Raw genomic sequence first — 13,226 nt, forward strand, 5'->3', positions numbered from 1 at the left:
GTGTGTGTGCATGTTAGAATCTACAGGTTCCAGAAGAAGAGATAGCTGTCACTATACCAGCTGATTAAACTGACATAAAGCAGCCCACATGATCATTGAGTAAATCTATCAGTCCATGCTCTCAGACCTTCTCTTACACCAACATACACTATATTGCCAAAAGTTTTGGGACACCCCTCCAAATTATTGGGCTTGGCCCCTTAGTTCCAGTGAAAGGAACTCTTAATGCTTCAGCATACCAAGACATTTTGGACAATTTCATGCTCCTAACTTCGTGAGATCAGTTTGGGGATGACCCCTTCCTGTTCCAACATGACTGCACACCAGTGCACAAAGCAAGATCCATAAAGACATGGATGAGCGAATTGTCCAAAATGTCTTGGTATGCTGAAGCATTAAGAGTTCCTTTCACTGGAACTAAGCCCAACCCCTGAAAAACAACACCTGAATTCAATGATTTGGAGGGGTGTCCCAAAACTTTTGGCAATACAGTGTAGCTCTGAAACACACACACACACACACACACACGTTCACAGCCCCATGATTTGGTCATGTGAGGTTGCTGTATACTTGTTAGTTATAGAAAAGAAATGAATGTGAAAGTGTTGTTGATAGATAAGGTTTTGAATCACCGTGCTTCCTTCAATCACTCACAGTCACGCAGTAAATAATTTCATCAGATCATCTGGTTCAAAGTCAACCAAGGCTTATATATATATATATATATATATATATATATATATATATATATATATATATATATATATATATGTATATAGCTGCTTCTTTCTCTGTGCATTCCTAATCAGTGTAGGAATTCAAGAAGCATGTTGTGCCTGTTTGGAGGTGTTACGTTACTGAGTGGATGAATGAAGTCTACTTTTGTCTCTGTGCATGTGGTGCTGTATCAATGAGCACTTCATTTTTAAATGTAATAAAATCTAAATCGATCTCTTCAGACAGACGGCTTCAGACTTTTTTCCCATGCAGCATCTGACATCTTTTACACACTTAGCTAGCCGAAAGCTTCAGGACGTTGATGCATCTCTTTGAATACACAGCTTACACTGTACTGTTGAACAAGGTGACATTATGAGCAAAAAGTGTAGTGACTGTAGTATACTGTGCATGTTATTACACAGGTTTATTCAGAGGGGTTGAGCATTTGTAATGCTAAAAATTATGCAACTCGCTAGCAGCAGATAGAAATCAAGATCTCATGTCTAGAAGTGTTTTGCTTGAGCTGTGTTGATGAGTTCAGGGCTGTTCACAGTCTGAGTAGATCTCTAAAAGCTCCTGGTTCACAAACAGCAATGTTGTGACTAACGTGAGGCCGTGTCGTGACACCAGGCCCAAACATGTCCAGATGTCCTGGAATGACTTTCAGATTTGTCCGTTGCATCATTCTATTCACTGGTGTGCAGTTACACTGATTTTCTGATGCACCGAGTGAGCGTATCTTGCCAAAGTTTTAGACACACTGATGAGTTCTGTTTTTGTCGTTTTACCAAAATGTTATGTCTTGTTATTATCTACAATCCATGTGGTGCATGTCTTAAAGATGTGTGTGCATGTATGTGAGTGTGTGCACTTGTGTGTGTGCATGTGCACATGTATGTGCACCCATGTGTGTATGAGCATGTGTGTGTGTGTGTGTGTGTGTGTCTTTTCGCACCTCAGCAGCCAGCTGGCTCTGCCTGACCAGCTCCTCTCACTTTCCCAGCCTCGAGTCCCAGAGCTCAGTCCACAGCTGCACTCCAGACTCTGAGCACAGGATCAGGAGCGAGTAAATCATCATGGAATAGTGGAAGTCACCTCAAGGAGTTTCCACATATATTCTCATTTGTAAGAGTTTGCACACTGGATGATCGAGTTTGGAATGAATCATTATTTATTTCGTTTTGTTCTGCATATTTATTTGAACTGAATGGCTGACAGACGCTCTCTTTATAGCCAGTGCTATCCTGCTTTTCTGACTGAAAATCGACTCTGTGCTTTATCTCCCCTGAAACACCACAACTTTCCAGTGTACTAAATTAACACTTTACTGTTTTGCTGATTTGTGCAAGCATTAAAATGGAAGCTGCTTGCAAGTAGTCTGTGGTTTGAAAGATTGCTGATAGGCTTTAGTAGGTTAATAGGTATCATTTCATCATCTTAGACACACACACACACACATTCATTGCTTAAATCATTTACACCACTCTGGTTCTCTTGTGAGAATATCCTCAGAAACATATTCTGCCTTAAACATTAACTACTTTGTTCTTTTTAAAGTTGCATACACATTTCTCCTCCTGTCCCTGCAGAAGCTGACCAATATGATTTCATTAATAGGTACCATATGCTTTTCCCTTCTGATAGCCAATACGATATGCGTACTGTTGTGTAATAGTCCATGAATCATTATGGTGAACTATTTAGTTAGTAATTGAGGGCAAACACTTTTTCCCCCCTTTTTATCAGGAGCAGCGTTAGAAAGAGCAATGAAATGAAATCTTTCATGCCGTGTATGTATACCTTCTATACATCTTCTGTATGTTAGTCTGAGACGTTGACTGGGGAAGAGATTATAATGCTCAAAGTGAGTTTGCTGGTTAGCCGTAATTACATATGCAGGTATATAGGTGAGGTGCAGTCTGGATTGCTGTGCAGCTGTCAGTTTGAGTTTAGATGAGTTTTAATGACCGGAGAAATTAGTCAGCATGTGAAAAAATACAAATAGAGCACATGAAAGCATATTTGAAAACTTTCATGTCGTATTTCTTGTGCTTGATGACATCTCACCCATTACCTTCGAGCAGAAGCCTGTTATTAACGTTTCTTATTTTGCTCTTCTGTCTGTCGTCTGGTTTTGTTCTCTATATTTGTGGTCGTGATTTACAGAGCCAAGCTTGGTTTTTTTGTGATTTCAATCTTGTGGGGGATAATATAATCTCCCGGGCATTTGATTTTCAGCAATTCAATAAGAGATCATAACTGGTGCCAACATGCCCTGACATCTGTCTTTGCTTTTTTTTTTTTCTGAAGAAAAATGTGAGCGGCTTAGTGGTTCCTATAGTATTAGATGTTTCCATGGGGACTTTAAGCTGGATTTGCAAAAAGTCACTCTAAAGAAGCTGGTGGGGGAAGAGATGACCTTGTGTGAGCTCTGGAACGGACTAGATGCCGAATAGCTTAATATGGTGGACAGAGAGCTGCCTGTCTTGTATAATCAGAAATGATCGCTGTGGCTCTGATGCCGAACCAGGAATCATGTGACTGAGGTGTCGCTGCACACTTTGAGCTTGCTTGATGAGTGTTTCTTTTTCCATTACAGTTTAAATCACGATTGTCTAATCTTATCTGCAAAGGGCTGATTATCCTATTCCACCAGTTTAATCAGTTGATCTTGGCTTTCAAAATACTATGAGGTGTGTCTGCTTGCATGGAATAAAAACCTGCAGCCACGCCAGTCCTTTCTGGAGAAGATTGGACACCCAGGTGTAATATAATCCTTACAATCAGGTAATAACATGCTGCAGTGTTATCAGAAACATTCCTCAGATGCTCAATGATATCCTGTCCATCAACTGTCCTATTAATAACTCAGACGACTCATTGTGAACGAAAATACTGCATTGAGCTCACACACGTGCAGATCTGGACAGACGTAGGCCAGTTCCATGCTGAAGTCTGGCTACTGATTATTCTCTGGAGTAAAACGCTATGTATGTGAAGATAATTAACAGGCAAACAGAGCTGGCATTTAAAGCTGGTGTAAAGATGATTGAGAAGTGGTGCATCAGAGACTGTGTGATGTGCCCTGTGATTGCAGTCATAGCTCATTGTGTGTATTGACAGAAGCTAATTAACAGGGATCAGACTGATTACAACCATGAGAGCATGAGCAAAACAGCTCTGTCTGAATCAGTCCATGTTTAATCCTGCTCATATATCTGTGCCTTCCAGGTTTCTATTTCATCCAGTATATTTGTGATTGTTGCCAAAAATGCTTGATTTTGCGGTGGAATTTATCTAAATTTGTAATGCAATTTTTTTTTAATGGTTTTTTTTGTGCAATGAAAACATTTATGTAATTATTTCTGTATTAGTTGAATCATAGAGGGCTTTGGTTGAATGTGCATTGTGATAACATTACATGATGCATCCCGGCCCAAATCCATGGATACTCTGGAACATTACTAATCATTTTTCATTATTATAATATGTCACCCCCTCCAGGATTTCACTATGAAACAGCGATACTTGGAGGAGCTTGCAATTTTTCAGAATTACTGCAGAATAGTAGATGAAAAATTAATAGTCCCAGAGTCCATAATATTACACAAGAAATTCTAGAACGTAACTGAAGTAGTGGTATTATTTGAGTTTATCTTGGGCAGAGTCCACTGAGTTTCGGTTAGCCCGAGTCTTGGTGAGATGTCATGGAGAAATGATGTTGATGGATTACATGCGGCCGTTTGATTAGTTGTAAAAGAAACCCGCAGAGAAAGTGTCTACTCCACAGAAGGTGTGGCTGAAGCAGCGTGTCAGCCTCTAGCCTCCAGGTGAAAAAGGATGTCATGTAAAACCTGCGAAGCTAAAATGAGAGGGTGTCGATGCTAAATTAAGCCATTATCCACCCACAGCTCTGACCTGGCCAGAGGGGGAAGAGAGAGCAGAAGGGCAGATGTGAAGGATTACTTTAGTGGTTACTCTTTTTGTTTTGAGAACCTGAGAAAAGAATTTGACCTGGTCATTTTAATCACCATCTGCCTAGCAGTGTGTTTCCTTCTCAGTGCATTCAATCTCACTACAATTATACAAGAGTCAAGAATAAAGCGAAAAGAAATGTTCGCATTTTATTTTTGCCTAATCCAATTTAAAAGCCATCAAAGGTTATTTTCTTTTCCTGGCTTTCAGGCAGCGTTAAATAATTTGCATTTATAACACTTTTTGATCAGGGTAAAATGAAGCTTCACCTTCTTAGAAGATGTTCATGTGCTTTATGAGATTTCACAACAAAGACTCATTTTGCCGCATGAAGGACTGAATTGTGCTCAATTTGTAAAAGGCGGCTTGTTTTTTTTATGACCCGGCTCACAGAATGCTAAATTGAGCCCCTTCATGTCACTGGCAGCCTTCTGCCTAATTCTCATTCATGCATTTCAAAGTGGCCTTTCTTTCCTTTGCTGGCAGAGCCTGCCCTGCTGCAAGCAGATAAGTGAGCTGTGCTGAGAGACGCACTGAAGGATGAAAAGGAACAAATTGTTTAGCACTGTGGATTACAGTTCACAAGTTCTTGTCCTCTCTCTGTCCCTCTTTATTATTAGATTGTTTTCCTACAGTATCAGCACAGCAGCAGCTCTTCTGAATGCAGTTCACTCGCTTTTATCAGCCGAATACTGGTTTACAGTGGGATCTTATCAGAATCGTTACTGAACAGAGGGTAATTCAGCTGCCAATCAAGATAATGACCTCCTCTTCTCTTGTCTTGATTGGGATCTGTAGGATTTATTGTCTTTTTTACCATTGTGCTTTCACTCGAGCTAAAACGACGAAGTGTGTTTGCATGTGCTGGAAAACTATAGTCAATAATTCATCCATGATGTCTACATATGCACAAGTAATCTGATAATAAGAAAACTCTTGGGTTTTTCACTTGATTGAGACACAGAATTTAAACGACTCCCTGCCTAAAAAAAAAATAATGATTCATTCTTTTTCCAAAGCATCATGTTCATCAGACAGGATATGGTCTCTCCCCCGAGATGAGTGATCAGTATGCGTCAGGCCAGATCCCACAGCAGACGAGATGTTCCGCTCAGTAGGAGAGCTGATCGAAGCAGGCCATCTGGACACTCCCTCTTCACTGAGAAGGAGGCTGTATAAGTTTTGTGTGCTCTATGTCAATGATCTTTCTAGCTAGACTATGCACTAGATTTCATTAACACATCTGATCAGAACCAGAGCTCATTTACAGTGTAAGAAGGAAGGATACTTAATACTATAAACAGTTATATCCCTGTTCTCAGTATCTGTTTGGTTAAGACGGCACTTTTATAATTAAGTGCTGAATTTCCTTGAAACGAAACCACAATCTAATAGCTATTTGTGTCAGATTTTAGACTCGCTCTCATGCTTTGCTGTGACCTTCGACACAAGCCTCCTTTTCTGTGTGTGTGTGGGTGAAAGGTAGTTGATGACACAGAGTTCAGAGGAAGGACAGAGACAATACCCAGTCTACATGAGAGATGAATGTGTTTTTCGTTGGATTTTCCACCATTCTATATTTAAAGTGCACACGGTGGACGCATCAATATCATACACCAGCCAACCTCTCAGTAGTTCACTGTCACTTTGTCAGTTCATCTGAATCCCATGTGTTTGGGGGATCCTCCCATTGAGTCAAGCGATTCTTGCTGATGCATGATGCTCTTATTCCCCTCCCCCAGACTGAGAGCCATTGAAATGATTGCTTTAACATTACTCTTTCATCATTTGTGGGAAATGAGCACATTCTGCGTTGCTGTGTTAAGCCAAACACTACATTTTATGAAGAAGCACACAAAAAGAAGCTTCCAAGCTAAATAACCTAACTGACTTAACTCTTCTGAAATCCTGGGCTGCTTGGCTTGGCCTACAGTCCCGGGGCATTAGTTTTGGTAGCTACACATGGGAAATGGCCAGTGAAGGAGGAGCTGACGCAGAACTACTGCTTTCTTGAGCCTTCTGATAGAACAGACATTTACAGACAGTTACAACACCATGAGCTGTTAATAGCAAATTGGGTACAAAAAAATTACTCCAAACAGTTTTAGGCTGATGGTGTCCTGAGTCTGTGACCTATTGAGTCAGTGTTGGTGTATTCATTGACTTCAAAACACTTTTGTACATCGCTCTGGATAAGGGCGTTCATCTAATGCCAGAAATGTAAATGTAAATGCTGGAACGTCTATTCATATCTTATATCTAGCCCTTTCAATTTTTCAGAAGTTTCAGACATTACCCATTCAAGTCATGCATATTTTTCTTTTGCACAACTGTCTTTCACAAGTGTATTCTGTTTGTACGCTTTTTTATTTGCACTTTCTTTTATCATGCACTCAGCTTGGGGGACCTAATCGTTGACAGAAGAGAAAAATGGGAATGTCACAGGCTTTTCATGAGCATGATGTATAGAGGCCAATTTGCTGAAGCGCACACAGCAGATCTCTACCTGCGAGCAATGTGCATGAACAAACTGGCCACGTTTTACCGATCTTTTGTCAACTCTTTATCTTCCTATTATATTTATTTTCCTATTATTGCTTCCAGACTTGAAATCCAGCCAGAAGATGAGCTCCAAAGATTTTAAGGTTCATTAAGGTAAACCGTAACTCATTTCCCCTGTCAGGTGATGTCACAAGGCAAGATGTTTCTTATTTCTATTCAGATGAACATGAGTCTTTTTTTTCCTTCATTCTTGTCATAGAATACACATAGAATATACACTGAAGAAACTTGTACTATAGGCCTGGGTGTTTTATGTACATCTCCTCCATAAATTCCTGCTGCAAGGCAAATCAGTTTCTATAACTGCATTATGCTGTCCTCAGACTGAAGTTATGCCAACAGTCTATTTATGTACATTTTAAAGGGACGTGGAATAGGGAGGCGTATATCCTGTTATGCCATGATGTATTATGTAACTTTGTTTTGCCCACTGGAATACAGCCATGCTCCTGGCTGTGATATTGAGTTGGATGTTGATGCCCTCCTCCAGTGTTCCTCTGTCCCACAGGGTAGGAGACACAGTTGTCACCTGCCATTTGCACTTTCCCACACTTCCAGACCACTGGCTTTCTGCTGTCTGCCAAACTCACACGGACAGCGCTGCCAAAATGGTGCCTGCTGCTGCTGCCAAGCGGGAATTCAGTTTTTAAAAATGACAGAAGCCAGCTCGGCAGCATTAATCTGTCGTGTCAGTATATTTGACACTGGGTTGCTTCAGGCTTGTAGCACGGATGCACTGGCTACTGCCGTGTCCACACAAGTGACTGACAGCTGCTGTAATATAGCCTGTGGTTTAGGTCAAATTTATTTAAAAATAAAAAAGCAGAAGCACATTCCAAAGCTGATGATATGATCAACACAGAAAATAAAAGTTCTGTGTTAAGGTCATGCACTGACTCATAAGTAAGAATACCTGACTTGTTCTGCTTTTTCACTTTTTCTGCATATCAAAGCAGAAGTTGATGTCTCCTTTTAGACATCATGGGGTTTAAGTGTCAGAAATCATTGCGTGATTTTACAGGAATCTCCAGCTCTGCCTTATTGCCTATAGACTGACTTAAAGCACTGAGGTGGTGACCAGCTGTCGAATATTCAGCAGGACAACTGCTCACAAGCCGAGACCCCTGCTGTGTGGTAAACCATTTACAGACTGCCTACAGACCGTAGCTAATTTAATTTACTGCACTGAATGCCTCAGAACAGCCCTACTCAATAAACTTCAACCTTGTATATACAGCGTCAATTTTTACATGAGCAATTTCTCTAATTTTGTCCGGGGAAAACACGATAATCACCAAAAAAAAAAAAAAAAACTGAAGAAAAACTAAACAAAAACAAAACACATGGACGTACTTTAAAGTCACAGTTTTTCTTTTTAATTTCAGGTAGTTGTATTAAGTACACTTAATGATGCTTTCCAGTTCTTGTTTTTCTAGTGAATTAAGTGTGCACTTCTGTTAAGCTCAATTAATAATGCAATATCTTAAATGCGAAAGCTGCTTATAACAAGGCGATAGACTTTAACACAATTAATATTTACATAAAAATACAAAAATATATATTCCCAAAAGACTGATAAAATTTACAATAACCAGCTCTACATTATTACAAATTATTACATATTACAATAATCATTTCTATAAAAAGCCATTTAAATAATCTTCCAGATCAAGTTTTCCAGAGGAAGCACAATGAGTCCTTATAGTGTAGGTGTTTATGAAGGAAACAGAGAGATCTCGTCATCATGCTGTTGGTGCCCGTGACTGCGCCTGCTGTCTGCTTGCTCTTCCCGATGGTGTTAAACTTGATAACTAACTCCAGGTCACATGTCTACAGAAGAAAGAGTATACATAGGGTACGTTAGTAAGGCTCCGCTTGTTAAGAAAGGGTTTTCTTAAGTTTAGAGGGTTTGTTCTGAATGAACAGTCATGCTTGTGAGGATTGTGGTCTAGTAAAACTTGAGCTGTCTATCATTCTGTAACTGTGCAATGCAAAGCTTTTCATGAAACCTCTCCCCTCACTGACATTAATATACAGAATGAGGCATGTTACAGCACTACAGAACTTTAAAGCAGAGCTCCACTGATTCAGAGACATATGTAGTGTTACACAGTTGGCCTTTCTTTAGCATTAAATCACTTACTTGCTAATGTCTTATCAAGGTCAGCGATGAAATCTTCCAGTTCCTTTGTGTCACCAAGTTTTGCTGCAAAGAAAATATTATCAAAGTCAAGATCAATCACTATGTTTCACTATGAATCAAAAACATCTGACAAATACTTTAAATGGAAACATCCAGGCACTCACGTTTGGGCGATGTGACTGAAGGGCTGGTAGGTGAAGGCAAGAACACGGGAGAGTTGAGCCTCTCATCGCTGAAGCTGAAGCTGTTTCTGTTGAGAGACTCTGCACCTGTTCCAGAGAGACAGAGAGCACGAGGGTGACTAAAAACATTTCACTACAATTCCTTCCTGTCCATCACCGTTAAGAATCCCACCCACAGGCAGGATAATTGAAAGCCAAAGGCCAGAGTGAGCATGGTCTTCTCTGTGTGAGAAGCAGCACTTCATGTTTACCTATTCTTATCCCTGCTCAGAGTTCACACACAGGCATGTTGCTACAGGAAGTGTGCAGTGTGTTCAGTTTTGACCCTGTGTGTTAGGCTCCACAGAGTCCCGAGCACCGCTGGGTTGTTTTCTGTCTCACTTGCACCACAGAAAGCAGTGCCAAAGAAGCACGTATCACCTGCATTCCACACTGTATAGTGAAAAACTGAAAGTGACATAATGATGGCTTTGATTTTGCCAAGAGAGATATTTTGGGCAGTCACAATATTTGACTGTGTGCCCAAGGATGTAATGTGAAGAAAAGTTTATTTAATGCAGAATTTATGCATTTATTTGCATAAAGGAATACAGCAGAGAAATGCATGCACATTTATTGTGGAATTTATTTGCTTTAAAGGACTCTATCACTAGCTGTAGTTACAGTTATTTGGCAAATGCTTTTATCTGGAGTGACCTCTCTCCAGGGCAATGTTACCAAGCAGTTAAGGACTCTGTAAGGATTCATAAACTGAAAGTGCTTTGTATCAGCTCCTGGAGTCTAGTCAGTATCTATATTGGATACCCATGTGCACACAGGAATGTTCTAGACAATATAGGCCACTGCAGAGAAACACTATAAAGTGTTAACCTTTATATAGTTTTATTTTTTTGTGAGGTTATACCTCAAAAGAAGTATAAATACTTTTCATGGCTTGTTACATTGTGCAGCAGACAAACTCTTTTCATGTTGCCACTAACTGCATGCCTAAAGGGTTCAAGTGAAAATGTGAGTGTTGAACTGGAAAATGATACTTTGTATTCTCCAAGCTGCACTGAAATCTACATGTTAGACACTTAATCATTCTGCTTGGCTGAGCTGAGGTTCAGAGGTTCACATTTTCCATGTATCAGAAACCCCAACATCAGCTTTGCCAATTCTGCTTTCAGAAATCTTCCCGACTCGCTGCTCAGACAAATCCGTCAGCTCCTTATCCCCGGGTCCAGAATTATAATCACCTTACATTATGCTTATATTATTTAGATCAGAAAGGCTGTTGGAACAAAGTGCTCCCTCCAACATTGAGAGGCAGAATAATCACTAATAGTGAACAGGTTGTCAGATAAATTGTGAAGGACCACAAAACCATGTCATAGATCATTTAGATATAAGGTTTTGTTCCAAGGCCTTTTGTAGGGCATTTCATCTGTATAGTCTCAGAAATAAAGAGTACCTTTAACTGTGTCAGCAGAGTCATGCTCAAGGGTACGTCTTTTTTGTACCATTATTACTCAACTTTTATATAGAAATGTGCATGTAGTGAATTTTTAAGGCATTTCTCTAAGAACTAATTACAGTTAAGTTCTATAATTAATAAAAGGTACATAAAAATAATAGTCCCACCATAGTGAGGGGGGCAGGTACAGGTTTTTCCCCCCAGTGTGTGTGTGTGTGTGTGTGTGTGTGTGTGTGTGTTAGGAAGAGTCAGAGAGATTCAGAACAGATGCAAGTTCAGATTTTATACAAATCAGATGCAAAGCAGCCTTGTCATGTGCCTTCACAGATTAGTGCCAGAGTTTAAGAGTTCTTATCCGTACATATACATGCAAGCTTGGGGATTTAAAAAGCACGTGACCTTAGGAACTGGCATATCATGAATGCATGTGAGTGAAGACATGTTAAATGATCTGAATGACTTTAGTGTAGTATGATTGATGTTGATCATATTGAATATGATTATTAGTGTGTGAGCTCACAGCTCTGTCACTCACTGTCTGAATCGCTGATGCCGCTGTCGCTGACGCTCGCGCTGCTCCGCCTTTTCATCGTCTTTAAGTGCTCGTCGTATCGGAAATGTCTCTTCTCAAAGGGCGATGCGAAATCCTCAATAACCGCGTCGAACTCACACAGCACCGCGTTCAGGTCGTGATCATCCTCAAGGAAGGCTGAAACAATCGCAATTCAAACTTAACATTTTTTTCACTTTAACAGCGCTACCTCTCTGACCAAACCCTTTAACCCCTAGGTTTAACCTGTACAGGTAAGAGAGCTGGACACTCAGGAAATACATGAACTTACATTTACTCTGAGACTTTATCTTTGGTGACTTCATCCCGGTGGTGTATCCCAACACAAGCCTGAATTATTCCAAAATTGTGTATCCTAAAAGGTTTGTTTTTCTCCAACTCTCTCTCTCTCTCTATCTTTCTCTCTGTCATGCCTGAGCAGTGCGACTTTGCTTTTAAATATTCCCCGACTGCCACAGGGGGCGTGTCAGGGGCGGAGTCAGCCCATCAGCGCTGATGGCTACGTGCCATACCGCATAGCCTTGTGCTGTACTAATGAGTATCATAAACAAATCACACACACACACACACACACACACATTATTTGGACTTTCTATTTAGGACGGTAGCACACGGTTCGGGAGGTTGCCATGCTTCTTTTAGCTTTCTGATTCAGTTACACCGATTGGCGTCATCTCTGGTTAAAGTATGTGTTTGTAAACAGCCCAAGCACATGACTTTCACGCTATTCCTATTTATTTTTAACCACGCCCATAACATTAATCATATACCATGAATCACTTCCCATTTTCATCACCCACTCTTTATTTAGCACCTCCACTTTACCCCTCTGGGGGACACGTAAAGGTTATAGATGCACCTTTACATCAAATAATTTCTTTTTCATTTTATTTTTTTCTCACTAAAGGTTTCACTGTTTTAGTCATCCATAGTACCTGCAAGGATTTATAAAACTCTATGACCAGGGTTTCTGGAAACTTTTGTACCCTTTAACTGTAAAAGTAATCCACGAGCCACCTTACAAATCTGTTTTGAACTTTATTGAACCTTGTATAATAATAATAATAATAATAATAATAATAATAATAATAATAATAATAATAACGTGCCTGTTTATTTGAGCTTTTTATTCTCGAACCTTCCTCACAGACTGAACGTCTTAGCTCCAAATTCACACCGATTTCCTTTAACTGTAAAAAGAAAAGCCTTTGATAACCTCTGCTATAGGCGATATATAGGCACATTTAATGATCAACACATGGTCATTAATGCAAATGCGAAATGTGGATCGATTCTGTATAACACTATGTAAAAACATTAGTAAGACATTGCTCTGCTGCTGCTGCTGTCCCACGGGTCCGAAGATGTGGGATGTTTGTTGTAATATTGACTTTGTAGCGACATCTGGTGGTCCAGACCAACAATTACACTCTGATTGTAGGACTCACAACAACGGACTAATGTGTTTTTATTTACACCACCTGCCTAATATGGTGTTGGTCCCCCTTTTGCTGCCAAAACAGCCCTGACCTATCATGCAGTGTTTATTCTGACACCTTTCTCTCAGAACCAGCATTAACTTCTTCAGCAACAGTAGCTCGTCTGTTGGATCGGATC

At 40.1% G+C, this 13,226-nt stretch overlaps 1 protein-coding gene across 1 annotated transcript; it reads right to left on the reverse strand.

Annotated features, from left to right (window-relative positions):
- Positions 1-8,607: 8,607 nt before the first annotated feature.
- On the reverse strand, positions 8,608-12,039 carry rgcc (regulator of cell cycle). The gene is made up of 5 exons (XM_058393705.1): positions 11,881-12,039; positions 11,574-11,747; positions 9,565-9,669; positions 9,401-9,463; positions 8,608-9,087 (listed from the first exon to the last, which is right to left on the reverse strand). The coding sequence occupies exons 1-5, from the start codon at positions 11,912-11,914 to the stop codon at positions 9,080-9,082; spliced, it is 384 nt and encodes a 127-aa protein (XP_058249688.1). The 5' UTR covers positions 11,915-12,039; the 3' UTR covers positions 8,608-9,079.
- Positions 12,040-13,226: the final 1,187 nt, after the last annotated feature.

The sequence above is a fragment of the Hemibagrus wyckioides genome, linkage group LG06, assembly GCF_019097595.1.
Source record: "Hemibagrus wyckioides isolate EC202008001 linkage group LG06, SWU_Hwy_1.0, whole genome shotgun sequence".
NCBI lineage: Eukaryota > Metazoa > Chordata > Actinopteri > Siluriformes > Bagridae > Hemibagrus > Hemibagrus wyckioides.